This window comes from Scyliorhinus canicula, chromosome 19, assembly GCF_902713615.1.
Source record: "Scyliorhinus canicula chromosome 19, sScyCan1.1, whole genome shotgun sequence".
Taxonomy (NCBI): Eukaryota; Metazoa; Chordata; class Chondrichthyes; order Carcharhiniformes; family Scyliorhinidae; genus Scyliorhinus; species Scyliorhinus canicula.
The window spans coordinates 53,227,810-53,255,112 of NC_052164.1; the positions used below are offsets into that span (position 1 = coordinate 53,227,810).

Genomic DNA, 27,303 nt, shown 5'->3' on the forward strand with positions numbered 1-27,303 from the left:
GTTATGTTACAAGGCAGCTCGAAGAACAATATACCTCCACTGGATTTCAGAGTTTCATAGAACGGTCCTTGCAGAAGGAAGCCATTTGAGCTATTGTGCTTGCTTTGAAAAAGCTACCCGGTCAGCTCTACTTCACTGTCCTTTCTCCATAGCTTGACAAGTTTCTCCCTGATAAGTCAAATCACAGAATACCTATAGTGCAGAAGGAGGCCATTCAGCCCATTGGGTCTGCACCGACCCTCTGAAGGAGCACCCCCCCCCCCCCCCCCCCCCCCAGGCGCACTGCCCTGCCCTATCTCCGTACCCCACCTAACTTGCACACCTTTAGACATGAAGAGGCAATTTAGAATAGCCAATCCACCTAACGTGGGCTATGGGAGGAACCGGAGTATCCGGAGGAAACCCACACAGACACGGGGAGAACATGTAAACTCCACACAGACAGTTACCCAATGCCGGAATTGAACTTGGGACCCTGGCGTTGTGAGGCAACAGTGCTAACCACCGTGCCACCTCATGATTCCTATAAAGTTTGTTCTTGCCTTGGAGAGGCCACTTTATTCAGTGCTTCAGAATTCATTGCCTCTTTAGGACCCTGAGTGTGGCCCAGTGACCCTCTCCCTGACTGAGCCTGTGTGGACTGTCTAGCCAACTCATTTAGCACTCTATCCATGGGACGGCACGCGATATCTAATCTTCCACCCATGCGATAATTCATCTGTCCTCATTCCTCATAGAGCCAGCAGCTGTTTGAGAGTTTTACATTCCAAGCTAAGTAACAAATTCTTAGAACAGCTCAAACTCTCCAGGCGTGAATTAATATTAAGAGTGAGTGTCCAGAGGTCTTGTGTGAATAGTCACATTATGGTACAAAAGTTGAATATTGTTATAAAAAACAAACTGCCATCTGTGGTTAACTAAAACAATATTGAAGACAGCATCAAACTTAAAGAAAAAACAAGTAATTGCACAAAGATGGGTGGTAGGTCTGAAGATTGGGCAGAATATAAAGAACTGCAAAGAGTAACAAAAAGGGGGAAATTAGAGTATGAGAGGAAGCTAGCTATAAATATAAATACGGATAATCATAGTTTCCATAAATATGTTAAAAAGAAATAGTTAACAAAGTGAGTGTTGGTCCTATAGAAAGCGAGTCTAGGGCATAATGGAAAATAAGGAAACGGCAGATGAATTGAACAGGTATTTTGCATCGGACTGCACTATAGAGGAAACAAGAAACCCCCCAGAAATAGCTGTGTATCAAGAAATGGAAGGGAGGGAGGAACTCAGGAAGATTATAATCACCAGGGAAGTGGTACTGAGCAAAATCCCTGGGTCCTGATGGACTTCACCTTCAGACCATAAATGAAGTGGTTAGTGAGATAATTGATGCATTCTTAATTTTCCAAAACTCTTTGGATTTGGGGAAGGTTCCATTAGATTTGAAATTAGCAAAGGTAACTCCTTTATCCAAAAACAGAGGAAGACAGAAAGCAGGAATCTAAAGGCCAGTTAGCCGAACATCTGTCATCAGGAAAATGTTAGAAGCCATTATTAAGGATGTTATTGGAGGGCACTTTGAAAAATTCAAAGCAATCAGACAGGATCAACGTGGTTTTGTGCAAGGGAAATCATGTTTAACCAATTTATTGGAGTTCTTCGAAGGAGTCTCATGTGCTGTGGATAAAGGGGAACTGGTGGATGTACCGTATTTAGATTTCCAGAAGGCATTGGATTAAGTGCCACATTAACGATTATTGTAGAAAATAAAAGCTCATGGTATAGGGGATAACATATTGGCATGGATTGAAGATTCACAGGAAACAGAGATAAATGGGTATTCTTCTGACTTGCAGGTTGTGACAAGTGGTATGCCACAGGGACCAGTGCTGGGACCTCAATTTTTTACAGTTTATATAAATGGTTTGAACGAAGGGACTGAAGCTATGGTTGTTAAATTTTCAAACGACACAAAGATAGGTAGGAAATTAAATTGTGAAGCAGACGTAAAGGGTGCGATTTAACTTAAAAAAAGTAGAGTCCGTTCTGAGCAGGAATCGAGGGGTCGTTCCCGGTGCTGGTAGTGCCGTGAACAACCCACTATTGAATGTCACTCTTTTATTTCAGCCTCCTGTAGGGAATGCCATGCTGAGGCCACACTGAGCTGCCTTTCCTGCACTGAACAGCTCAGATGAGCCGAACTCCTCAGTGCAGAAAGAGATGGCACCCTGATCTCTCAACTCCTCAACACGATCCACAGATCCCCCCCCCCCCCCATGCACCCCGCCACAAAGCAGCAGGGCACCCCAGGCCTGATCCCCGGCGTGAGAAAAATGCCAATCTGGTACCCTGGAAGTTCCACCTCCACACCCAGGAGTGCCTGGCTGGTACCAGGGTGGCACTGCCAGGGTGCCCAGGTGGAATTTCCAGACTGACAGGCTGGCAGTGTCAAGGCGCCCATATGGCACCAGCAGTACCAAGGTGTCAGCCTGGCAGAGGCCAACCGCCCACAGGCATCCGATTGGCTGGGAGACCCCCCCAGCGGGGACCAGTACTACTCAGCGCTCGGCAGGGGTCTCCTCGGCAAGGCCGGTAGATTCAGTCGGTGGCAATTCAGTCTGGCGGCAGCAAAGCTAAATAGTTTTGTAAAGTGGGCTGGATTCAGATCGTGACGTCTCGCATTTTATTATTATCAATATGGAACCTCTAGATGTGTGTTAATATTAATATAGTGGGCGGATTCGCCGGTCGCCGTGCCAAAATCGTGTCCGCCGATTGGCTAGAGAATCCCCATTTGGGGCGGTGCCACTTCTGCGGGCAGTGGGGGCTTTGGTGGGGGCTGGGGACACTGGCGGAGGGTGGTCTGGGGGTGACGAGCCTGGTCAAAGGGTAGTTTTTGGCAGGCCAGGTCTGTGCGCAGCATGTTGTACGGCACGGCAGCCACAGGTCACCGTCGTGGGGTTTATGCTGCATGCCTGCTGACTCCCCACCGGACAGAGGCTTGGTGTAGCTGTTGCGCCATTTTTTCTGGCGTAAAACGTCGCTGTTCCCACATCTGACGTCAGCACTTAGTCTGCAAATCGGAGAATCCAGCCCAGTGTCTCCAAGAGTATGTTAACGGGTTCTTCAGAAGTGAGTGGGTGTTTGTAATCCCTCACTGGTCTCACCTTTCCTAATACCTGCAACCTTGATCAGCCCTACAATCCCCTCTTTAAAAACTACTTCGTTGATCAAATTTTTGATCAGCTGTCCTCACCGTCCTTATGTGACTTGGTGTTAAATTCTGTTTGAAAACTCTTCTGTGAAGCATCTTGGGTGGTCATGTTAAAGGTACTGCATAAACTCGGAGCTCAGTGAAAATAAAACTGTCCCTTAGTGTCCAAAGATGTGCAGGTAAGGTGGGGTTCTGATGATAGGGTGGGGAGTGGACGTTGGTCGGGTGCTCTTTCAGATTGTCGATGCAGACTCGATGGGGCGAATGGCCTTCTTCTGTACTGTAGGAATTCTATGGTTCTGTAATAAAACTGACTACATAAAGAAGAACAACTCACCAGTTACTCATCTCTCTTCCAATGATGTTAATTAAATATTGAGAAGATAACTCCACTGTTTTACTTAAACCGAATTATATTAAAAAAATAATTTCACTGCTCCTTAGATTTACTCCATAACTTTGGAGAAAGGGAAACAAAATAACAATGATCACGAGCAAATCAACTCATGGACCGGGATTCTCCAATCCTGCAGCCAAGTTCTGACGCCGGCATCAAAAGCGGCGCAAGCCACTCCGGCGTCAATGGGCCTCAAGGCCCAGGTATTAACACCTTCCTAGGGGGCTATTACGGCGCCGGAGTGGTGTCTGCTGCTACGGCGCTCGAAAGCTGGCACGCCACGACCGGCGTCGGCACGCACATGCGTGCCACGGCCGGCGCGGATCTGCCTGGGTTGCCGCCTCCGCGGCGGCCCCCAGGCAATATGGCGGAGCCCTACAGGGGCCCGGCGCAGAGGAACATAGTCCCCCCACGGAATTAGCCCACCCGCAGATCGGTAGGCCCCAATCGTGGGCCAGGTCACCGTGGAGGACCCCCCTGAGTCGGATCCCCCCGCACCACCACCAGGACGGCCTCTGCAGCCAGAACTCCAAGGTCCTGCCGGGTAGGACCATACGTAACCTACACTGGCGGGACTGGGCCGAATTCGGCGGGCACTCGGCTCATCGAGGCGCAGAGAATTGGCGGGGGGGTGCGCTTTCAACGGCCCCTGACCAGCGTGGAGGTGACCCCGCCGGCTCCGGACAATTGGCGGCCTAGCGCAGAGTGGCATGGCGCGATTCCCATGACCCCCCCCTCCGATTCTCCGTCCTGCCGCGGTATCGGAGAATCCCTGCATGGTCTTCCGGTTTGATTTATTCCCACTGTTTCAAATTCCAGCAGGCCCCAGCCCATTCTCTCTCCAGGTTAGTGTGCCACTGTCTCTCTCCCTCTCTCTTCCTCTCTTATCCTCCTCTGTTGCCAAAATCTCCAGTCAGGCCTGCAGAGGTTGCAGAAGAGATTTACGAGAATGTCTCCAAGGATGAAGGGTGGGATTCTCCGCGAACCGGAGTCAGGCGCCCGGCCACCCCGAAGGTGCAGAATCCTCCGCACCTTCAGGGGCTAGGCCGGCGCTGGAGTGTGTGGCGCAGCGCCAGCCGGTGCGGAAGGGCTTGGCGCCACGCCAACCGACGCCGAAGGGCCTCCGCTGGCCGGTGCGAGTTGGCGCATGCGCGGGAGCGCCAGCGTGTGCTGGCGTCATCCCAGCGCATGCGCAGGGGTCTTGATCTCCGCGCGGCCATGGCGGAGGTTGACAGCGGCCGGTGCGGAGGGAAAGAGTGTCCCCACGGCCCAGGACCGCCCGTGGATCGGTGGCCCGGTTGCGGACCAGGCCACAGTGGGGGCACTTCTCGAGGCCAGGACCCCCCCCCCCCCGCTCCCCGAGGCCTCTGTAGGTCGCTGGTGGAGCCAGGTCCCGCCGGTAAGGACCTGTTGTGAATTACGCTGGCGGGACATGCCCAAAACGGGCGGTCACTTGGCCCATTGCGGGACGGAGAAGCGCCGGGGGGGGGGGGGGGGGCGCTGCTAGCGGCCTCCGACTGGCGCGGCTTGATTCCTGCCCCCGCCAAAACCCCGGCGGGGGGTCGGAGAATCCCGTCCGAGAATTTCAGTTATGTGGAGCGATTGGAGAAGTTGGAACAGTTTTCCTCAGAGAAGAGAAGACGAAGAGGAGATTTAATAGAGATGTTCAAAACCATGAGGGATCTGGACAGAGCGATAGAGAAACGATGGGGGCGATTCTCCGAGCCCCGCACCAGGCCGGAGAATTGGAGCAACCGCGCCACGACGCCGGCGTGCGATTCTCCGAGGTGCGGAGAATCGGCGACATTTATGCCGGCGTGTTGGCGGGGCCACCGATTCTCGGACCCGGACGGGCCGAGCGGTTGCTCTGACATGACAGAGTCCTGCCTGCGCCGTTCACCCCGGTCGCTGCTGGCGGGAACTCTGCGGGAACGCTCAGGTGGCGGCCTGTGGGGGGGGGGAGGGGGTGGTCACCCTAGGGGGAGGTCACCCTAACCGGGTAGGGGGGCCTCCGATGTTGTCTGGCCTGCGATCGGGGCCCACAAATTGGCGGGCCGGCCTCTCTGTTGGGGGGCCTCCTTTCCTCCGCCGGCAATGTTATAGCCCTGTGCCATTGTTGTGCGGGACGGCCTGGGGGAGGACGGCCACTGCGCATGCGCTAGTTGGCGCCTGCCCAACTGCGCATCCGCGGGACCCAAGGCACCGCGCCTTTTACTCCGGCGTTGGCACTTAGACTCCCGTTGGGAGAATCCCGCCCAATGTTCTGATTTGGTTGAGAACTAGAGGACACAGATTTGAAACCAAAAGAGAAAATGCTGGACAATCTCAGCAGGTCTGTGAGCATCTGTAAGGAGAGAAAAGAGCTAACGTTTCGAGTCCAGATGACCCTTTGTAAAAGCACATGGAGTGACATGGAGAAAATGTTTTTAGGCACCACGTGGTTAGGATGTGAATTGTGCTTCCTGACAGTGTGACGATGAAGGTTCAATCGTGGCTTTCAAAAGAAATTGGATAAGCTCCTGAAGAGAAAAAGCTGCAATGCTTTGGGAAAATGGTGGGGCAATGGGACGAGTTACTTTTGCTGTTGCAGACTCAAAAGGCCAAATGGCCTCCCTCTGTGCTGTAACCATTTGATCATAGAATCATGGAATCGCTACAGAAGGAGGCCAATCGACCAATTGAGTCTACACTGACCCTCCTACCTAGTCCCATGACACCAAGCTATCCCCATAACCCACTAACCCAATCCAATCCTTTGGACACTAATCAGTCAACCTAACCTGCACATCGTTGGTTTGTGGGAGGAAACCGGAGCACCCGGAGGAAACCCACACACACACACGGGGAGAAAGTGCAGACTCCGCACAGATAGTACACAAGGTTGGAATTGAACCAGGCTCCCTGGTGCTGTGAGGCAGCAGTGCTAACCACTTTGCCACCATGCAACCCCAATAGATTAGTCTATAATTCTATAAATGCTGCAATTTGTGGTCAGGGAAACAAATTAGAAGCAGTTTATTATCTGCACTCTGAGGGATTTAGCCTTGAGGTCAGAACTCTGACAAGCTGTTGTGACATGAGGGGAAAGTATTTATTCCTAGAATAAATTATTTCATTCAGCCATCCTATGATCAAAATATCAACAAGGTGGGCAGCACATGTGGTTAGCACTTGGCTTCACAGCACCTGGGTCCCAGGTTTGATTCCCTGCTGGGTCACTGTCAGTGCGCAGTCTGCACGTTCTCCCTGTGTCTGCGTGGGTTTCCTCCGGGTGCTCCGGTTTCCTCCCACAGTCCAAAGACAGGTGCAGGTTAGATGGATTGGCCATGATAAATTGCCTTTGGTATCCAAAAAGGTGAGGAGGGGTTTTTGGGTTATGGGGGTAGGGTGGAAGTGAGGGCTTAAGTGGGTTCATGCAGATTCGATGGGCCGAATAGCCTCCTTCTGCACTATATGTTCTATGTTCTATGTGGGGTTCAATTCCACAACACTGCACTTGTAAATAGTTAGCTGACCCCAGTATTAGATGCACAGCGAGGAGGACGCAACAGTGTGTTTCACAGGATGCTGGGTGCACTGAGCAGTGTGTTACACAGGGTGCTGTGTGTACTGAGCAGTGTGTTACGCAGGGTGCTGTGTGTACTGAGCAGTGTGTTACACAGGGTGCTGTGTGTACTGAGCAGTGTGTTACACAGGGTGCTGTGTGTACTGAGCAGTGTGTTACACAGGATGCTGGGTGTACTGAGCAGTGTGTTACACAGGGTGCTGTGTGTACTGAGCAGTGTGTTACACAGGGTGCTGGGTGTACTGAGCAGTGTGTTACGCAGGGTGCTGGGTGTACTGAGCAGTGTGTTACACAGGGTGCTGGGTGTACTGAGCAGTGTGTTACGCAGGGTGCTGGGTGTACTGAGCAGTGTGTTACACAGGGTGCTGGGTGCACTGAGCAGTGTGTTACACAGGGTGCTGGGTGCACTGAGCAGTGTGTTACACAGGGTGCTGGGTGTACTGAGCAGTGTGTTACACAGGGTGCTGGGTGTACTGAGCAGTGTGTTACACAGGGTGCTGGGTGTACTGAACAATGTGTTACACAGGGTGCTGGGTGTACTGAGCAGTGTGTTACACAGGGTGCTGTGTGTACTGAGCAGTGTGTTACACAGGGTGCTGTGTGTACTGAACAGTGTGTTACACAGGGTGCTGTGTGTACTGAGCAGTGTGTTACACAGGATGCTGGGTGTACTGAGCAGTGTGTTACACAGGGTGCTGTGTGTACTGAGCAGTGTGTTACACAGGGTGCTGTGTGTACTGAGCAGTGTGTTACACAGGGTGCTGTGTGTACTGAACAGTGTGTTACACAGGGTGCTGTGTGTACTGAGCAGTGTGTTACACAGGATGCTGGGTGTACTGAGCAGTGTGTTACACAGGGTGCTGGGTGTACTGAGCAGTGTGTTACACAGGGTGCTGTGTGTACTGAGCAGTGTGTTACACAGGATGCTGGGTGTACTGAGCAGTGTGTTACACAGGGTGCTGGGTGTACTGAGCAGTGTGTTACACAGGGTGCTGTGTGTACTGAGCAGCGTGTTACACAGGGTGCTGGGTGTACTGAGCAGTGTGTTACACAGGGTGCTGTGTGTACTGAGCAGTGTGTTACACAGGGGGCTGTGTGTACTGAGCGCTGTGTTACACAGGGTGTTGGGTGTTCTGAGCAGTGTGTTACACAGGGTGCTGGGTGTACTGAGCAGTGTGTTACACAGGATGCTGGGAAGACTGAGCAGCGTGTTACACAGGGTGCTGTGTGTACTGAGCGCTGTGTTACACAGGGTGTTGGGTGTTCTGAGCAGTGTGTTACACAGGGTGTTGGGTGTTCTGAGCAGCGTGTTACACAGGGTGTTGGGTGCACTGAGCAGTGTGTTACACAGGGTGTTGGGTGCACTGAGCAGTGTGTTACACAGGGTGCTGGGTGTACTGAGCAGCGTGTTACACAGGGTGCTGGGTGTTCTGAGCAGCGTGTTACACAGGGTGCTGGGTGTACTGAGCAGTGTGTTACACAGGGTGCTGTGTGTACTGAGCAGTGTGTTACACAGGGTGTTGGGTGTTCTGAGCAGCGTGTTACACAGGGTGCCGGTTGTACAGAGCAGTGTGTTACACAGGGTGCTGGGTGCACTGAGCAGCGTGTTACACAGGGTGCTGGGTGTACTGAGCAGTGTGTTACACAGGGTGCTGTGTGCACTGAACAATGTGTTACACAGGGTGCTGGGAAGATTGTGCAGTGTGGTACGCAGGGTGCTGGGTGCACTGAGCAGTGTGTTAAACAGGGTGCTGGGTGTTCTGAGCAGCGTGTTACACAGGGTGCTGGGTGTACTGAGCAGTGTGTTACACAGGGTGCTGTGTGTACTGAGCAGCGTGTTACACGGGGTGCTGGGTGTTTATAATGTCAATTTAACTTTTCAGTAGAAATGTTGCATTTGTTTCTAGCTAGCCTGTGGATGTTTCAAATTTTGTGCTTTTGTTACTGCAAGCTGTGAGTTTTTGTAATCTAAGGTTATGCTTGAAGTCTTTTGATGAAATCCATTTTAAAATGGATTTCAAACTTGGCTTCAGTATTTACATCAAAATAGCTAAATCAATGACCCTTTTACCTATCAGAAATAGCTGGTTCCCTTCAGTCCTCCCTTTTGATAAATCGAAAGACTAAGTGCAATGTATCACATTAAAAAGAAGGAGCAATGCGATTGGATAGGTAAAAGTGCGAAGAGGAACTCAGTCACATTTTCTTTGATGGTTTCCTTGTTTGAAAACAACCTTCAACAATAGAGCGGTAAGCTTTTCATTTCAAGCATTTGAGCAAAAATTCTTAAAAGTCTTCAAGAATTATTATTATACAATAACAATAAATCAATTAATTGAATTTGATTCTACTGATTCAGTCGTAATCTTTTAGCAATACGTTAGTAATACAGTCAAATAATTGATAGGTTAGTAACAGTTCAACAGTAATATTTTAGTTCTATTTAATTTATTGGTGGTGCCCTGGGATTAGTGTGAATTATTCTGATTGATGGCCCCCTGCGTTTAGTGAATAGTTGGCTAACGCATTTGATCACCAGGAATGTCATGTAGATGATGAATCCTGCTATACAGAAGAAAAAGATTATTCGTACTGTGGACATTCCTGTGGGTCCCAACCACCTGCAAAGTTTCTCCCAGATAGAGATATCTGAGGATGTGTCAAGCTTTCTGACCTCTTCTTGAATGTGTGCTGCCAGATTAACTTCTTTTTGAATTATCTGGAATGAAATTGCAACACTCCGCACCAATCAAAATGCCACCATTTTCAGCTAGCACATAGTCAAGTGCCATTCGATTTTGTAGTGCTACGGTTCGAATTTTGTCAGAGATTTTATTCAGGGCATTGGCGGTATAGTCAGCTACATTTTGTATGATGGTTGTTATTCTATTTAATTTGTTGACAAGTCTTGACTCCCAATATAAAGGAATAATTTTAGCATAGATTGCATCTTGTGCACTGAGGCACGTTTATTTCTTTGCGCAGGTAGTCCTGATGGAGAAGGGAAATGAGGGAAATTACTTAGTAAAAATTGATATATTGCTTAAAACATTGATACACTGCTTAAAAATTGATATCATGATTACATAATTCAGTAATAAACGATTAATAATAATAATTTCATGTATACAGATAAAATGATTATACAGTAAAATAACTGAAGTTGAGTATATGATTTAGTAATAATTGTTAAAATGATTATGAAAATCGATTATGTAATTCAGGAATAAAATTATTAATAATAATTCACTAATAAATGAATAATAATGCAGTAAATAATAGTTCAACAGAAACTTTCCATTTTGATGTTATTGGCTAGTGGTGCATATGAATTAATATGAACCATGTGGATTGCTGGGACACTATGAGTAGGCATGCATTAGCCAAAGTATCTGATCAGCAACATTAGTACGTAAATGGTAAGTCCAAATATGCAAAATAGGAAAAGTCCCGGAATAATGGGGATTAATTAGGGGCAGCACGGTAGCATGGTGGTTAGCATAAATGCTTCACAGCTCCAGGGTCCCAGGTTCATTGCTCGGCACAAAATCGAGGGCCGAAGGGCCTGTTCTGTGCTGTACTGTTCTATTCTATTCTAATGTTAATTCCTGTGCCACCCAACCATCTGGAAAATCAACCCCAAAAGAGTGTAATCAAAGGGTTGGTCAAGTTATTTTTAACTTTGTATTGGATGTGTATTGCCAAGTCTTTGATATCTTCTGGAACTGCATATCCTAAACAGCAACATCCTGACCAACATTTTGGAAGCCAAGGGTATGCTTTGTTGGGGACATGCTTAGGAAATCAGAAGCACAAAGGGGCTTGGGAGTCCTTGTTTAAGTTAATGTGCAGGCTCAAGCATCATTTAAAAAGGCTGATTACTCTGTAGGCTTGTTAAAAACTGAACAATGAATTGTTAACTGTCTCTCAAAAAATTTTTTTTTTTAAAACAGTAATTGGTTAATTTCTGGACAGAGACACAAAAGGGGCAGATAACTTGAAATGATGCCATTTGCATCTCTTTCAACATTTTTTTATATGTCACTCAAATGGACTGGGAATAAAAGTTGGATTGCTGCCAAATTTCTTTCTTCTCAACATGGATTTGCTTTTCAAGTTTCTGTCTTCTGGAGGTTTTTAATTTCTTTAAAAAATAATCAGAGTTTTTTAAAAACAGCTTCCACATTGTCTGAAGTTTTTATTTCCAAGCTAACATTCATTTTAAAATATCAAACACAATAACTTATTGAATATATGACTGAATCAATCTTGCGCTGAATGAACTTCGTTTTCTGTGGATGGATTCGCCGGCTCTGTTGAAAAAAGCACAGCTAACAAGATTTGTTAATTTCTTATTATTAATAAAGCATCATTCAAAGTAATGACAGTTCTTATTTCTCAAGTTAACAGTTCTTGGCAATGCGCAGGTGTTGCGTAGCTTTAGCCTTTTTGGTGATACGTGACTTGGGGCGTATCCCAGTAGCCAGGAGGCGGGTCTTGATCAGATTTTCTAACCATGAAATCTGAAATTCGCAAAATGGCCGTCTTCAACACAATAAAGGAATTTCGTATACATTTTGAACTCAGGAGAAATTTAAGTTACACGTCCCGGGTGCGAAATGAAATCTTTTATTGTGTCTATTGATTATAATTGAGAGTTGAGATCTTCTCGTGGTTACAATCAAATGTTCTCAATAAAGCCCTTGCTAGGGCTTTAAGAAATATAATCAACTTAGTAGTTTACAAACATTTAACTTTCAAAATACAGTAATGTTTTCTTGCTCAAAGCAAAAACAGCTTGCGCAGACTTTAAGAGTTAGAGTGGAAATACAAAAATACGAAATAAAGATAGCGAATAGTTAGGTAAAAGTTATAGAGTGATCCTGGATGAAAAATGGCTGCCCGGACCTCTATGTTTAAGGAAAGTGTTGTCAGTCTGACTCCATCTGTCCCTACCCCTGTAATGTGTTGATTTCTTGGATGAGTCTCAAATGCATTTGGTTGGATGGTTCGTTGTCAATCATCAATTTGCAACATAGTTGTGGATGTGTTGCATTTTTAGATGATTGCTGTGTATTGGAATGTGATCTACACTTTTAATCAGCTCTGGTTTCTACTGGTTTTTCTGCTGACTGCTATATTATTCATATTCTGAACAATGGTGGATTCATGTTGCCATGGTGCTTATTTTGACCTTGATAAGATTGTGGTACTGTTTAATACTTTTAATGAAACTATTTTGAACTTCTGCAATTCTGTTCATTAGAACAATGGACAATTTATAATGTCAATTTAACTTTTCAGTAGAAATGTTGCATTTGTTTCTAGCTAGCCTGTGGATGTTTCAAGTTCTGTGCTTTTGTTACTGCAAGCTGTGTGTTTTTGTAATCTACGGTTATGCTTAAAGTCTTATGATGAAATCCATTTTAAAATGGATTTCAAACTGGGCTTTAGTATTTCCATTGAAATGGCGAAATCAATGACCCTTTTACCATCAGAGATAGCCGGTTCCCTTCAGTTACACAGGGTGCTGGGTGTACTGAGCACTGTGTTACACAGGGTGTTGGGTGTACTGAGCAGTGTGTTACACAGGGTGCTGGGTGTACTGAGCAGCGTGTTACACAGGGTGCTGTGTGTACTGAGCAGCGTGTTACACAGGGTGCTGTGTGTACTGAGCAGCGTGTTACACAGGATGCTGTGTGTACTGAGCAGCGTGTTACACAGGGTGCTGTGTGTACTGAGCAGCGTGTTACACAGGGTGCTGTGTGTACTGAGCAGCGTGTTACACAGGGTGCTGGGTGTACTGAGCAGTGTGTTACACAGGGTGCTGTGTGTACTGAGCAGTGTGTTACACAGGGTGTTGTGTGTACTGAGCAGCGTGTTACACAGGGTGCTGTGTGTACTGAACAGTGTGTTACACAGGGTGCTGTGTGTACTGAGCAGTGTGTTACACAGGGTGCTGTGTGTACTGAACAGTGTGTGACACAGGATGCTGGGTGTACTGAGCAGCGTGTTACACAGGGTGCTGTGTGTACTGAGCAGTGTGTTACACAGGGTGCTGGGTGTACTGAGCAGCGTGTTACACAGGGTGCTGTGTGTACTGAGCAGCGTGTTACACAGGGTGCTGTGTGTACTGAGCAGCGTGTTACACAGGGTGCTGTGTGTACTGAGCAGCGTGTTACACAGGGTGCTGTGTGTACTGAGCAGCGTGTTACACAGGATGCTGTGTGTACTGAGCAGTGTGTTACACAGGGTGCTGGGTGTACTGAGCAGTGTGTTACACAGGGTGCTGTGTGTACTGAGCAGCGTGTTACACAGGGTGCTGGGAAGACTGACCAGTGTGTTACACAGGATGCTGGGTGTACTGAGCGCTGTGTTACACAGGATGCTGTGTGTACTGAGCAGCGTGTTACACAGGGTGCTGTGTGTACTGAGCAGTGTGTTACACAGGGTGCTGGGTGTACTGAGCAGTGTGTTACACAGGGTGCTGGGTGTACTGAGCAGTGTGTTACACAGGGTGCTGTGTGTACTGAGCAGTGTGTTACACAGGGTGTTGTGTGTACTGAGCAGCGTGTTACACAGGGTGCTGGGTGTACTGAGCAGTGTGTTACACAGGGTGCTGTGTGTACTGAACAGTGTGTTACACAGGGTGCTGTGTGTACTGAGCAGTGTGTTACACAGGGTGCTGTGTGTACTGAGCAGTGTGTTACACAGGGTGCTGTGTGTACTGAACAGTGTGTTACACAGGATGCTGGGTGTACTGAGCAGCGTGTTACACAGGGTGCTGTGTGTACTGAGCAGTGTGTTACATAGGGTGCTGTGTGTACTGAGCAGCGTGTTACACAGGGTGCTGTGTGTACTGAGCAGCGTGTTACACAGGGTGCTGTGTGTACTGAGCAGGGTGTTGTGTGTACTGAGCAGCGTGTTACACAGGTTGATGGAACATTGAACCGAGGCTTTATCCCTCAGACAAATATAAAATCTCTAATGCCACCATTGTGAAGGAGATTTAAGGAATTGTCCAGGTCAATATTTACCCCTCCACCAATATCACTAAAATATATCATTATCACATTATTGCTGGTTTTAGGATCTTGCTATGCACACATTGTCTGTGACATGTTCTACATTTCAGCACTGACAACCAATCAGAGGCACTTCATTGACTGCAAGGCACACTTTCAAACATCTGGAGATTGTGAAGGGCACAAAATAAGATTGTGATCTGTGTTGATTGAGCAATGTGTTAGAGGGAGTTCCATAGTGCGGTCGTTTGCTAATCTTTTGTCTGGTATTTCAGTCTCAGTGATGGATATCCGGGAGGTTCAAGAAGGTCACCGGTCAGAGGTGATGAAGAAACATGGCAACAGATTCTCTGAGAATCGGTGTTTCACCATCGTCTTCACGGGCAATCGCACAAACATGGACCTCGTGGCAGCATCTGAGGACGAGGGGAGGCGATGGGTTCAAGGTTTTAGAAAACTGAGAAAAAAAGCAGAGACCATGAGCCAGCAAGAGAAAATTCATCAATATCCTTTAAAAATTGCTTTCTATAGTCAGCTACCATTGTGTATGTCTGTGTGACTGTGTGTATGCATCTTTGTGGGCAGCACGGTAGCATAGTGGTTAGCACAATTGCTTCACAGCTCCAGGGTCCAAGGTTTGATTCCCAGTTTGGGTCACTGTCTGCACATCCTCCCCGTGTGTGCGTGGGTTTCCTCCGGGTGCTCCTGTTTCCTCCCACAGTCACAAAGATGTGCAGGTTAGGTGGATTGGCCATGATAAATTGCCCTTAGTGTCTAAAATTGCCCTTAGTGTCTAAAATTACCCTTAGTGTTGGGTGGGGTTGCTGGGTTATGGGGCTAGGGTGGAGGTGTGGACTTGAGTAGGGTGCTCTGTCCAAAGCCGGTGCAGACTCGATGGGCTGAATTGCCTCCTTCTGCACTGTAAATTCTATGATATTATGCGTGTGTGTGTGTGTCCATGTGTGCATTTATGTGTGCATGTGTATATGTGTAGGTATGTGTGTCTGGGTCTGTGTATGTCTGTGGTGTGTGTATGCATGTGTGTGTGTGTCTGTCTGTGTGTTTGGGTATGTGTGTCTGGGCCTGTGTTTGTCTGTGGTGTGTCCATGTGCATGTCTGAGTCTGTGTATGTGTGTGTCTGTCTGCATATATGTGTGTCTCTGTTTGTGTATGTATATATGTGTCTATCTGTGTGTGGGTATGTATCCCAGACCAGGTGTAGTCTTGTTCTATAACCTTCAACCAATTGCATTTTCTCAGCTTCTCTTATTTTTGAGTCTCCTCCTTACATCAATCCACCTGGATCCATGAATACCTGCGGAAGGCCGACAAAAATAAGGACAACAAAATGACCTTCAAAGAGATTAAAAACCTGCTGAAGATGATCAACATTGAAGCAGATGATGAATATGCTTTCCAACTTTTCAAGGTAAGAACCTGCCTCAGTGAGGCACAGAGTTGAACAATATTCTCTGTTGGGGGTTTTGGTCAAATCTGCCTAACTATTTGCTTTGTCAATCTGACTGTTTTTACAGCCAAACATTACTATAATAATGTTTAGGTATGAAGGGAGACTTAAAGTGTGGTGAAGTGTTATATCACATGGGTTTGGGGTAATTTATTAATTTGGATAGAAGACTGGCTGACGGAGAGAAGACAGAGACTTGGGATAAATTATTCTTTTTCTGAATGGCAAGACGCAATTAGTGGGATACCACAGCATTCAGTTCTTGGGCCCGAACTATTTACAATCTATATTAATGACTTGAATGCAGGGGGAAATGGATCTATAGCCAAATTTGAAGATGACACTAAAAAATGTGGGACAGTAAGTTGCAATCAGGAAATAAGAACCTTACAAATGGACATGGATAGGTTAGGTGAAATGAAATGAAATGAAATGAAAATCACTTATTGTCACAAGTAGGCTTCAATGAAGTTACTGTGAAAAGCCCCTAGTCGCCACATTCCGGTGCCTGTTTGGGGAGGCTGGTACAGGAATTGAACCGTGCTGCTGGCCTGTCTTGGTCTGCTTTAAAAGCCAGTGATTTAGCCCAGTGTACTAAACCAGCCCCTGTGGGCCAAAACGTGGCAGATGCAGTTTAATGTGGATAATTGTGAGGTCAAGCATTTTGGTCAGAGGGATCTGGGTGTCCTCGTGCATGAGTCAGAAAACTAGCATGCAGGTACAGCAGGTAATAAAGAAAGTGAATGGAATGTTAGCATTTATAGCGAAAGAAGTGGAGTATGAAGGAAGTGTTGCAAATGAATAAGGCATTGGTGAGACCGCACCTGGACTATTGTGCACAGTTTTAGTCCTTATTTCAGGTGTAGTGGCATTGGAGGCAATTCAGAGGAGGTTCACTGGCTTTTCACAGTAACTTTGTACTTGTGACAATAAAAGGTTATTATTATAATTATTATTGTAGGTTGATACCAAAGATGAGGAGTTTGGCTCATGAAGAGAGATTGAGCAGTTTCGGCCAGTGCTCTCTAGAATTTAGAAGAATTAGGGAGATCAAATTGAGGTATATAAGAAAATGAAATGAAAATCGCTTATTGTCACGAGTAGGCTTTGATGAAGTTACTGTGAAAAGCCCCTAGTCGCCACATTCCTGTGCCTGTCCGGGGAGGCTGGTACGGGAATTGAACCGCACGGCTGGCCTGCTTGGTCTGCTTTAAAAGCCAGTGATTTAGCCCAGTGAGCTAACCGGCCCCTCCAGTGAGCTAACCAGCCCCGGATAAAGATGATAAAGGGTAAGGATAAAGTAGGCATGGAGCGGATGTTTCCTCTTGTGAGACATTCTAGAATAAGAGGTCATAGTCTCAGGATAAGAGGCAGCAAATTTAAAGCAGAGATGAAGAGAAACTACATCTCCCAAAGGGTAGATCTGTGGAATGCGCTACTCCAGTGTGGGATGGATGCTGGGACAGTGAGTAAATTTAAGGAGGAGTTAAGACAAATTTTTCATTAGTAAAGGTTGAAGGGTTACGAAGAATGGGCAGGACGGAGTTGATCACGTCAGACAGATCCAGCTGTGAATGGTCAGGTCAGACAGCTCCAGCTGTGAATGGTCAGGTCAGACAGCTCCAGCTGTGAATGGTCAGGTCAGACAGCTCCAGCTGTGAATGGTCAGGTCAGACAGCTCCAGCTGTGAATGGTCAGGTCAGACAGCGCCAGCTGTGAATGGTCAGGTCAGACAGCTCCAGTTGTGAATGGTCAGGTCAGACAGCTCCAGCTGTGAATGGTCAGGCAGGAAAGCTCCAGCTGTGAATGGTCAGGTCAGACAGCGCCAGCTGTGAATGGTCAGACCAGACAGCTCCAGGCTGTGACTGGTCAGGTCAGACATCTCCAGCTGTGAATGGTCAGGTCAGACAGCTCCAGCTGTGAATGGTCAGGCAGGAAAGCTCCAGCTGTGAATGGTCAGGTCAGACAGCGCCAGCTGTGAATGGTCAGGTCAGACAGCTCCAGCTGTGAATGGTCACGTCTGGCAGCTCCAGCTGTGAATGGTCAGGTCAGACAGCGCCAGCTGTGAATGGTCAGGTCAGACAGCTCCAGCTGTGAATGGTCAGGTCAGACACCGCCAGCTGTGAATGGTCAGGTCAGACAGCTCCAGCTGTGAATGGTCAGGTCAGACAGCTCCAGCTGTGAATGGTCAGGTCAGACAGCTCCAGCTGTGAATGGTCAGGTCAGACAGCTCCAGCTGTGAATGGTCAGGTCAGACAGCTCAAGTTGTGAATGGTCAGGTCAGACAGCTCCAGCTGTGAATGGTCAGGTCAGACAGCTCCAGCCTGTGAATGGTCAGGCAGGAAAGCTCCAGCTGTGAATGGTCAGATCAGACAGCTGCAGCTGTGAATGGTCAGGTCAGACAGCTCCAGCTGTGAATGGTCAGATCAGACAGCTCCAGCCTGTGAATGGTCAGGTCAGACAGCTCCAGCTGTGAATGGTCAGGTCAGACAGCTCCAGCTGTGAATGGTCAGGTCAGACAGCTCCAGCCTGTGAATGGTCAGGTCAGACAGCTCCAGCTGTGAATGGTCAGGTCAGACAGCTCCAGCTGTGAATGGTCATGTCAGACAGCTCCAGCTGTGAATGGTCAGGTCAGACAGCTCCAGCTGTGAATGGTCAGATCAGACAGCTCCAGCTGTGAATGGTCAGGTCAGACAGCTCCAGCTGTGAATGGTCAGGTCAGACAGCTCCAGCTGTGAATGGTCAGGTCAGACAGCTCCAGCTGTGAATGGTCAGGTCAGACAGCTCCAGCTGTGAATGGTCAGGTCAGACAGCTCCAGTTGTGAATGGTCAGGTCAGACAGCTCCAGCTGTGAATGGTCAGGTCAGACAGCTCCAGCTGTGAATGGTCAGGTCAGACAGCTCCAGCTGTGAATGGTCACGTCTGGCAGCTCCAGCTGTGAATGGTCAGGTCAGACAGCTCCAGCTGTGAATGGTCAGGCAGGAAAGCTCCAGCTGTGAATGGTCAGGTCAGATAGCTCCAGCTGTGAATGGTCAGGTCAGACAGCTCCAGCTGTGAATGGTCAGGTCAGACAGCTCCAGCAGTGAATGGTCAGGTCAGACAGCTCCAGCTGTGAATGGTCAGGTCAGACAGCGCCAGCTGTGAATGGTCAGGTCAGATAGCTCCAGCTGTGAATGGTCAGGTCAGACAGCTCCAGCTGTGAATGGTCAGGCAGGAAAGCCCCAGCTGTGAATGGTCAGGTCAGACAGCATCTGGCACCAAGTGGAGATGCAGAGAAAAAAGACCACAGATACAGATTGGCTAATTGTGCATCTGATTAACAGTTTATAACAATAATAATCTTTTTTGTCACAATAGGCTTACATTTAAACTGCAATGATGTTACTGTGAGAAGCCTCTAGTTGCCACATTCTGACACCTGTTCAGTACGCAGAGGGAGTAGTCAGAATGTCCCAATTACCTAACCTGCACGTCTTTCGGGACTTGTAGGAGGAAACCGGAGCACCCGGAGGAAACCCACGCAGACACTGGGAGAACGTGCAGACTACACACAGACAGTGACCCAAGCTGGGAATCGAACTTGGGACCCTGGAGCTGTGAAGCAACAGTGCCAACCACTGTGCTACCATGCCATCCTCAACCTTTAACTGAATAGCAAAAAAACTAGGGGTGGGGTGGGGGAGCTGTGGAGAGAGAGAGAGAGAGAGTTAACGTTTTGAGTCTGGGTGATTTCTTCAGAGTTGAAGAAGTCAAACCGGACTTGCAATATTAACTCTGTTTCTCTCTCCAAAGACCCGGGGCGGCATTCTCCCCTACCCGGCGTGACGGAGGGTGCCGGAGTAGGGGAGTAGCGCCAACCACTCAGGGGTTGCGCCTCCCCAAAGGTGGGGAATTCTCCCCACCTTTGGGGGCCAGCCCCGCGCCGGAGTGGTTTGCACCAGAAGACTGGCGCAAACACCCGGCGCCCCCGGCAGCAGGGCTGGCCGAAAGGCTTTCGCCGGTCGGCGCATGCGCGATGTGGTGTTCCCTTCCACCTCCGCCATAGTGGAGGCCGTGGCGGTTGCGGAGGAACATAGTGCACCCAGGGCACTGGCCCGGAGTCTGAGCGGGGGGCCCCGATCGCCGGCCAGGCCACCGTGGGGGCACCCTCCGGGGTCCGATCGACCCCCGCCCCTCCAGGACCCCGGGGGCCTGCTCGCACCGCTGTGCCCTCCGTTCCAGAGGTGGTTTAAACCTCGGCAGTGGGAGAGGCCTCCCAGCGGCAGGACTTCGGCCCATCCGGGCCGGAGAATCGCCGCAGGGGCCTCTCCGATCGGCGGGGCGAGATTCCTGCCCCCGCCACTTCCCGGGTGGCGGAGAATCTCTGCCACGGCGGGGGTGGGAATTTAGGCAGCCCCAAGCAATTCTCCGACCCTGCTGGGGGTCGGAGAATTTCGCCCACTGTTTTGAAGTGTTGCCTCTGTTGCAATGCAGGAAGTGGGCAATGAGCCCATTTGTGCACAGCAAGCCCCCAGAAATAACAGTATGATTATAACCAGTTCACCTGTTTTAGGTACACGTATTGGATAGATCAGTGGGTATTATCTCCTATTCTTTGAAACAATGCCCAGCGATCTTTAGCATTCACCTGAGAGGGCAAGCTGGGCCTTGGATTAACGTATTAAAGTATTGCTGTGCATGTCCGGCTGGAATTTGTGCTCAAGTCCGGAATTCCCCAGCCGTTTGCTGGTGACTGGATTCTCTGGTCCCCCCCGACAGCACAACCCTGTCCGGGGATTTCCCGGCAGCTTGGGGTGGCTTTAATGGGAAATCCCGTTGACATGCGGGTTGGCCACCAGAAAATGGTGCGCCAAATTCCCCACCTTTACTAGCAGCGGTAGCGGGGCGGACACACAACGCAACTCTCAAGAGTGGTTCTTGAACCCATGCCTTTCTGCTGCAGGGATGATCAGCTGTAAGGGTAAAGAAATCACAACAGCCCATTTTGTTTAACTCCCCGAAGATCGGTAAACCTGAGTTCTGTCCGTGAAAAGATTGTTTTCACTGCTGGGGCAGACCAACTTCTCCGTGTAAGAAACTGACCTTATTTTGAGGCCCAAGGGAAGGGGATGTGGGCTGTGTTTGAAACCAGACCTGCCCCTTCCCCCCTCAAACCCTACCCCTCACCAACACCCCTGAAGCAAGAGGAAAAACTGACAACTGACAGGAATGCATATCATGAAGCTATTTACCATTTCAGGACAGGTTTACTGTTAGTTTGCCCTCTGGTAATAGTCTCTAGATTACTACTTGAGCCACGAGCTAATTGGTATAGCATCAACAAGATTAGGGAGGTAAATACATGGCTCAAAGAGTGGTTTGGGGGAATGGGTTTGAATTCATGGGACATTGGTACCAGTGCTGGGGAAGAGGGGAACTGTTCCTATGGGACGGTCTTCATCTGAATCATGCTGGGACCAGAGTCCTGGCGAATCACATAATTGGGCTGTAGATAGGGCTTCAAACTAAATAGTGGGAGAGAGGGTTCCGTTTTATGAAGAATTAGTAATCCAAGTTAAAGGAGAAGGTAGAGGTGCAAGTTCATGATGAGGACTTTAAACTAGTTAAAGGGGCTGAGGACTCAGCAAAGTTTCCAGAACATGTAATAGAACAGAGAGTATAGAAGGTGGCAGGAATCTAACTTCAGGCAAAGCAAAAATGGGACAAATATGAGACGGGAGGTGGCCAATGCAGGACTGAGAGTGTTGTACCTAAATGCGCGCAGTATACGGAACAAGGTAAATGAGTTTGTTGAGCACATTGAAATTGGCCGGTACGATGTTATGGGCATCACAGAGACGTGGCTGCAAGGGAATCAGGGCTGGGATCTAAATATCCAAGGATTTGTGTCCTATTGAAAGGACAGACAAATGGGCAAAGGGGGTGGGGCTGCATTGTTAGAAAGGAATGAAATTAAATCGATAGCAAGAAGCGACATAGGATCAGAAGGCATCAAATCTGTGTCGGTCGAGCTGAGGAATTGCAAAGGAAAAAAGACCCTGGTGGGAGTTATGTACTTGCTCCCCGAGTAGGAGTCAGGATGTGGGCAGAAAATAAATCAGGAGATAGAAAAAGCATATAAGAAAGGCAATATTACAATAGTCATGGGGGACTTCAATTTGCAGGTGGACGGGGAAAATCAGGTTGGTAGTGGATCCCAAGAAAAGGAATTTGTGGAATGTCTAAGAGATGTTTTTTTGGAGCAGCTTGTGACAGCCCACGAGGGAACAAGCAATTCTGGATTTGGTGATGCGTAATGAGGCAGACTTGATTAGGGGACTTAAGGCAAAGGAACCCTTAGAGGGCAGTGACCACATTATGACAAAATTTACCCTGCAGTTTGAGAGGGAGAAGCTGCAAATTATTACATTACAATTAACTGAGGGTAACTGCAAAGACATGATGGAAGAGCTGGCCAGAGTTGATTGGAAGGAAAGCCTGGTAGGGAAGACAGTGGAGCAACAATGGCAGGAGGATTTGGGGTTATTTGGGAGACACAACAGAAATTCATCCCAAGGAGGATGAAACATGCTAAGGGGAGAACGAGGCATCCATTGCTGATGAAGTCAAAGTCAGCATAAAAACAAGAGAAAAAGCATGCAAAGTGGCGAGGAAAAGTGGGAAGCCAGAGGATTGGGAAGCCTGTAAAAATGAACAGAGATCAACTAAAAAAGCAATAAGGGGGCAGAAGATGAAATATGAGTGTAAGCTAGCTAGTAATATAAAGGAAGGTAGCAAGTCTTTTCAACATAAAAAAGGTGAGAGAGAGGCAAGAATAGACATTGGACCATTGGGAAATGAGGCTGGAGAAGTAGTGATAGGAAACAAAGAATTGGCAGAGGAACAAAATAGTTACTTTTCATCAGTCTTCATGGTACAAAACACTAGTGGGATTCCAGAACTTAAGAGAGAATCAGAGTGCAGAGGTGAGTTCAGTGACCATCACTAAGGATAAGGTTCTGGGGAAATTGAAATGTCTGAAGGTGGATAAATCACCTGGACCAGATGGACTACACCCCAAGGTTCTAAAAGAGATATCTGAGGAGATTGTGGAGGCATTGGTGATGATCTTTCAGGAATCGCTGGACCCAGGAAGGGTCCAGATGACTGAAAATGGCTAATGTAACATCCCATACCAGACTCCCCGAACAGGCGCCGGAATGTGGCGACAAGGGCTTTTCACAGTAACTTCATTTGAAGCCTACTTGTGATTTTCATTTCATTTCTGTGTAAGAAGGGAGGGAGGCAGAAGATGGGATATTATAGGCCGGTTAGCCTGACTTTGATCATTGGTGAGATTTTGAAGTCCATTATTAAAGATGAGATTGTGGCGACCATGGAGTGAGTGGTCACATATTTGGCAGCTCCTGCTCATGGTGGTCTTTTTGTGGCCTTTACTCTGGTTTTTCACAGGAATATTGTAGGAAAAAGGTGCAGAAGTGAGAGCAGTAGAGAATGACCACTAGTTTATGGAGCTGCGGTCCAGAGGTGCCCTGAAAAAAAGCAAACCAGTTGGTTGAGGCGAGTGAGGAGCGGACAATGCACGCGGAGATGGCGGACACACAGGTTCTGGCCCTGCCGGCTTAGTGGTTGGTGGACCAGTTGGTAAGCTTCCTGAATGAGAAGTTCACCCAACAGCGGAAGGGGAGTTTGGAGGACCTGGCCCGGGCGGCAGACTCGATCAAGGTGGTGGTTGGCCATGTGCAGACAAGACTGGCAGCCCAGGAACAGGCGATCCAGAGGTTGGAGGAGCTGGCAGGGGAGCAGGAGGAACAGTCCACCTCAATGGCAGCAGAGATTGGGCTGATGCGTGACCAGCAGAAGTGACTGCTGGAGAAAGTGGAGAACCTGGAGAACAGATTATACTGCTGCGGGGAGGGGGCTTTCAAAGTAGAGGAGGAGGAGTGTTGATGACAGTAGTTGCCCAAGGTCGGGCCAGGGGAAGTGCAGAGCATGGGCCGCAGACTGGCCGAGCAGAGGTTATGGTTGTATGGCAGGGGAGGGGGGGCGGGGTGACCCTGACCAGGCTGGTCACGTGGAATGTTTGGGGACTGAATGGGCCAGTCAAAAGGGCCTGTGTGTTCGCGCACTTGAGGCAACTGAAGATTGACGTGGTTATGTTACATGAGACTGTGGCTGGTTCAGTACTGAGCTAAATAGCTGGCTGGTAATGCAGAACAAGGCAGCAGCGTGGGTTTAATTCCCGTACCAGTCTCCCCGAACAGGCGCCGAAATATGGCGACTAGGGGCTTTTCACAGTAACTTGTGACAATAAGCGATTATTATATTATTATTATCAGATTCAGTTAAGGAAGGGATGGGTTGGACAGGTGTTCCATTCGGGCCAGACCTCAAAATAAGGGGGGTGGCGATCTTGGTTAATAAGCGGGTGGCATTCGAGGTGGGGAATATATAAGCGGGCCCAGGGGGTTAGATATGTTATGGTTTGTGGGAAGTTGGAGGGAAAGGCCGTGGTATTGATAAATATATATGCCCCAAACTGGGATGATAAGTTTGTTATCCGGGTACTGGAGAAGATCCCGGACCTAGATTCACATCAACTGATTATGGGGGGAGATTTCAACACGGTCCTGGATCCAAGGCTGGACCGGTCGAGTTCTAGGACTGGGAAGGTATCAGCTATGGCAAGAGAGCTCCGGGGGTTCATGGAGCATATGGGAGGGGTCGATCGACAGAGAGTAGTGGTGGAAGGGAGTGTCTCAAAATGGAGAAAGGTGACTAGTGGTGTTCCACAGGGATCCGTGCTCAGACCACTGTTGTTTGTGATATACATAAATGACCTGGAGGAAGGTATAGGTGGTCTGATTAGCAAGTTTGCAGATGATACTAAGATTGGTGGAGTTGCAGATAGCGAGGAGGACTGTCAGAGAATACAACAAAATATAGATAGATTGGAGAGTTGGGCAGAGAAATGGCAGATGGAGTTCAATCCAGGCAAATGCGAGGTGATGCATTTTGGAAGATCTAACTCAAGAGCAGACTATAAGGTCAATGGAAAAGTCCTGGGGGAAAATTGATGTACAGAGAGATCTGGGAGTTCAGGTCCATTGTACTCTGATAGAGTGGTCAAGAAGGCCTACAGCATGCTTGCCTTCATCGGACGGGGTATTGAGTACAAGAGTTGGCAGGTCATGTTACAGTTGTATAGGACTTTGGTTAGGCCACATTTGGAATACTGCGTGCAGTTCTGGTCGCCACATTACCAGAAGGATGTGGATGCTTTAGAGAGGGTGCAGAGGAGGTTCACCAGGATGTTGCCTGGTATGGAGGGTGCTAGCTACGAAGAAAGGTTGATTGGATTAGGATTGTTTTCGTTGGAAAGACGGAGGTTGAGGGGGGACCTGATTGAGGGTAAAGGGGGCGGTCTATGAATATTGGGAAAAAGCCAGCAGGATGCTGGTGCATCAGCTGAGGAAACAGAGGCGACGAGAGAGATTGTGAAAGTGAGAGATACAAGGGGGAAGGTGATTCTGGATCCGACGGGGGTGAATGGTGTGTTTCGAGAGTTTTATAGTAAATTGCATAAATCGGAACCCCCAGCCGAGATGAAGCGATTTTGGGCCCTGGAGTTCAGGAGGATAGATGAGGAGTAGGTGGAGGATTTGGGAGCCCCAATTGGGCTTGGGGAGGTGATAGACGGGTTGGGGGCGATGCAATAGTGGATAGCCTCGGGACCAGACGGATACCCGGTTGAGTTGTATAAAAAGTTTTCCGGACTGTTGGGGCCGCTCCCAACAGTCCGGAAAACTGGTAAAAGCATTTATTGAGTCAAAGGAGCTGGGAGTGCTCCCCCAACGTTATCGCAGACATCAATTTCCCTTATTTTGTAGCGGGATAAGGATCTGGAGAGCTGTAGGTCGTATAGGTCAATCTTCCTGCTAAATGTGGATGCGAAATTGCTGGCAAAGATCCTGGTCACATGTATAGAGGATTGTGTGCCGAATGTTATAGGGTAGGACCACATAGGATTGTTACGGGACGACACCTGATGTCTAAGATTAGGCGGCTCCTAATAATGGTACCTGCGGAGGGCGCGAGCTCGAGGTGGTGGTGGCCATGGATTCAGAAAAGGCCTTTGATCTGGTGGAGTGGAAGTATTTGTGCGATGTCCTGGGAAGGTTTGGGTTTGGCAGGGATTTGTGGATTGGGTCTGGTTGCTATATCAGGCACCGGTGGCAAATGTCAAATAAGTTTGATCAGAATATTTTAGTCTGTGTCGGGGGACAAGACAGCATGACTTCGTCAAAGGTAGATCATGTCTGATAAATCTGTTAGAATTCTTTGAAAAGGTAACAAAGAAGTTAGACAAAGGTGAACCAGTGGACATGATTTATTTAGATTTCCAGAAGGCCTTTGACAAGGCATAGGAGGCTGTTCGGTATGTTAAGAGCAAGGGTAAGATCCTGGCATGGTTAGAGGATTGGCTAACTGGCAGAAGGTAGAGAGTGGAGATAAAGGGGTCATTTTCAGGATGGCAGCCGGTTACTAGTGGTGTGCCTCAGGGGTTGGTGTTGGGACCACAACGTTTCACAAGAAGGAACTGAGGGCACTGTTGCTAAGTTTGCAGATGATACAAAGGTGTGAAGAGGGACAGGTACCAGCCTCCCCGGACAGGCGCCGGAATGTGGCGACTAGGGGCTTTTCACAGTAACTTCATTGAAGCCTACTCGTGACAATAAGCGATTTTCATTTTCATTTTCATTTCATTTTTTCATTTCATTTTTCATTTTCATTTTCAGGTAGTATTGAGGAAGCAGGGGAGCTGCAGAAGTACTTTCACAGGCTAGGACTGTGGGCAAGAAGTGGCAGATGGAATTCAATGTGGAAAAGTTCTGTATTTTGGTAGGAAGAATAGAGGCACAGACTATTTTCTAGATGAGGAATTTTCTAGCTTAGGAAATCAGAAGCACAGAGGTACTTAGGAGTCCTAGTTCAAGGTCCTCTTCTTTTAAGGTTAACTTGCAGTTCAGTCGGCAGTTAGGAAGGCAAATGAAATGTTAACATTCATGTCAAGAGGGTTAGAATACACGAGCAGGGATGTACTTCTGAGGCTATATAAGGCTGCGGTCACCCCCCATTTGGAGCCACGTGAACAGTTTTGGGCTGCATATCTAAGGAAGGATGTGCCGGCCTTGGAAAGGGTCCAGAGGTTATTCACGAGAATGATCCCTGGAATGAAGAGCTTGTCAAAATGAGGAGCAGTTGAGGACTCCGTGTCCCGAATTCTCCGCCACCAGAGATTCGGCGGGGGCGGGAATCGCGCCTATCGGCCCCCCCCCCCCCCCCCCCCCCCCCCCCCCGGCAATTCTCCGGCCCGCGATGGGCCGAAGTCCCGCCGCTGTCAAGCCTCTCCCGCCGGCGGGAATCAAAACACCTACCTGACCGGCGGGACTGGGGGGGGGGGGGGGGCGGCAGGGAAATCTGGCCCCAGAGGGTGCCCCCACGGTGGCCTGGCCCACAATCAGGGCCCACCGATCGGCGGGCGGGCCTGTGCCGTAGGGGCACTCTTTTCCTTCCGCCTTCGCCATGGTCTTCACCATGGCGGAGGCGGAAGTGACCCCCTCCCCTGCGCAT

General features: G+C 48.5%; 1 protein-coding gene across 1 annotated transcript in view; it reads left to right on the top strand.

The window, feature by feature from the left end:
* The window catches only part of LOC119954125 (1-phosphatidylinositol 4,5-bisphosphate phosphodiesterase delta-3-like), a 227,051-nt gene that overhangs the window by 85,455 nt on the left and 114,293 nt on the right, over positions 1–27,303 (top strand). The window contains exons 3-4 of the mRNA XM_038779046.1: positions 14,477–14,705; positions 15,501–15,630. Of these exons, the coding sequence (XP_038634974.1) occupies positions 14,477–14,705; positions 15,501–15,630 (359 nt within the window). The remainder of the gene's footprint in view (positions 1–14,476; positions 14,706–15,500; positions 15,631–27,303) is intronic.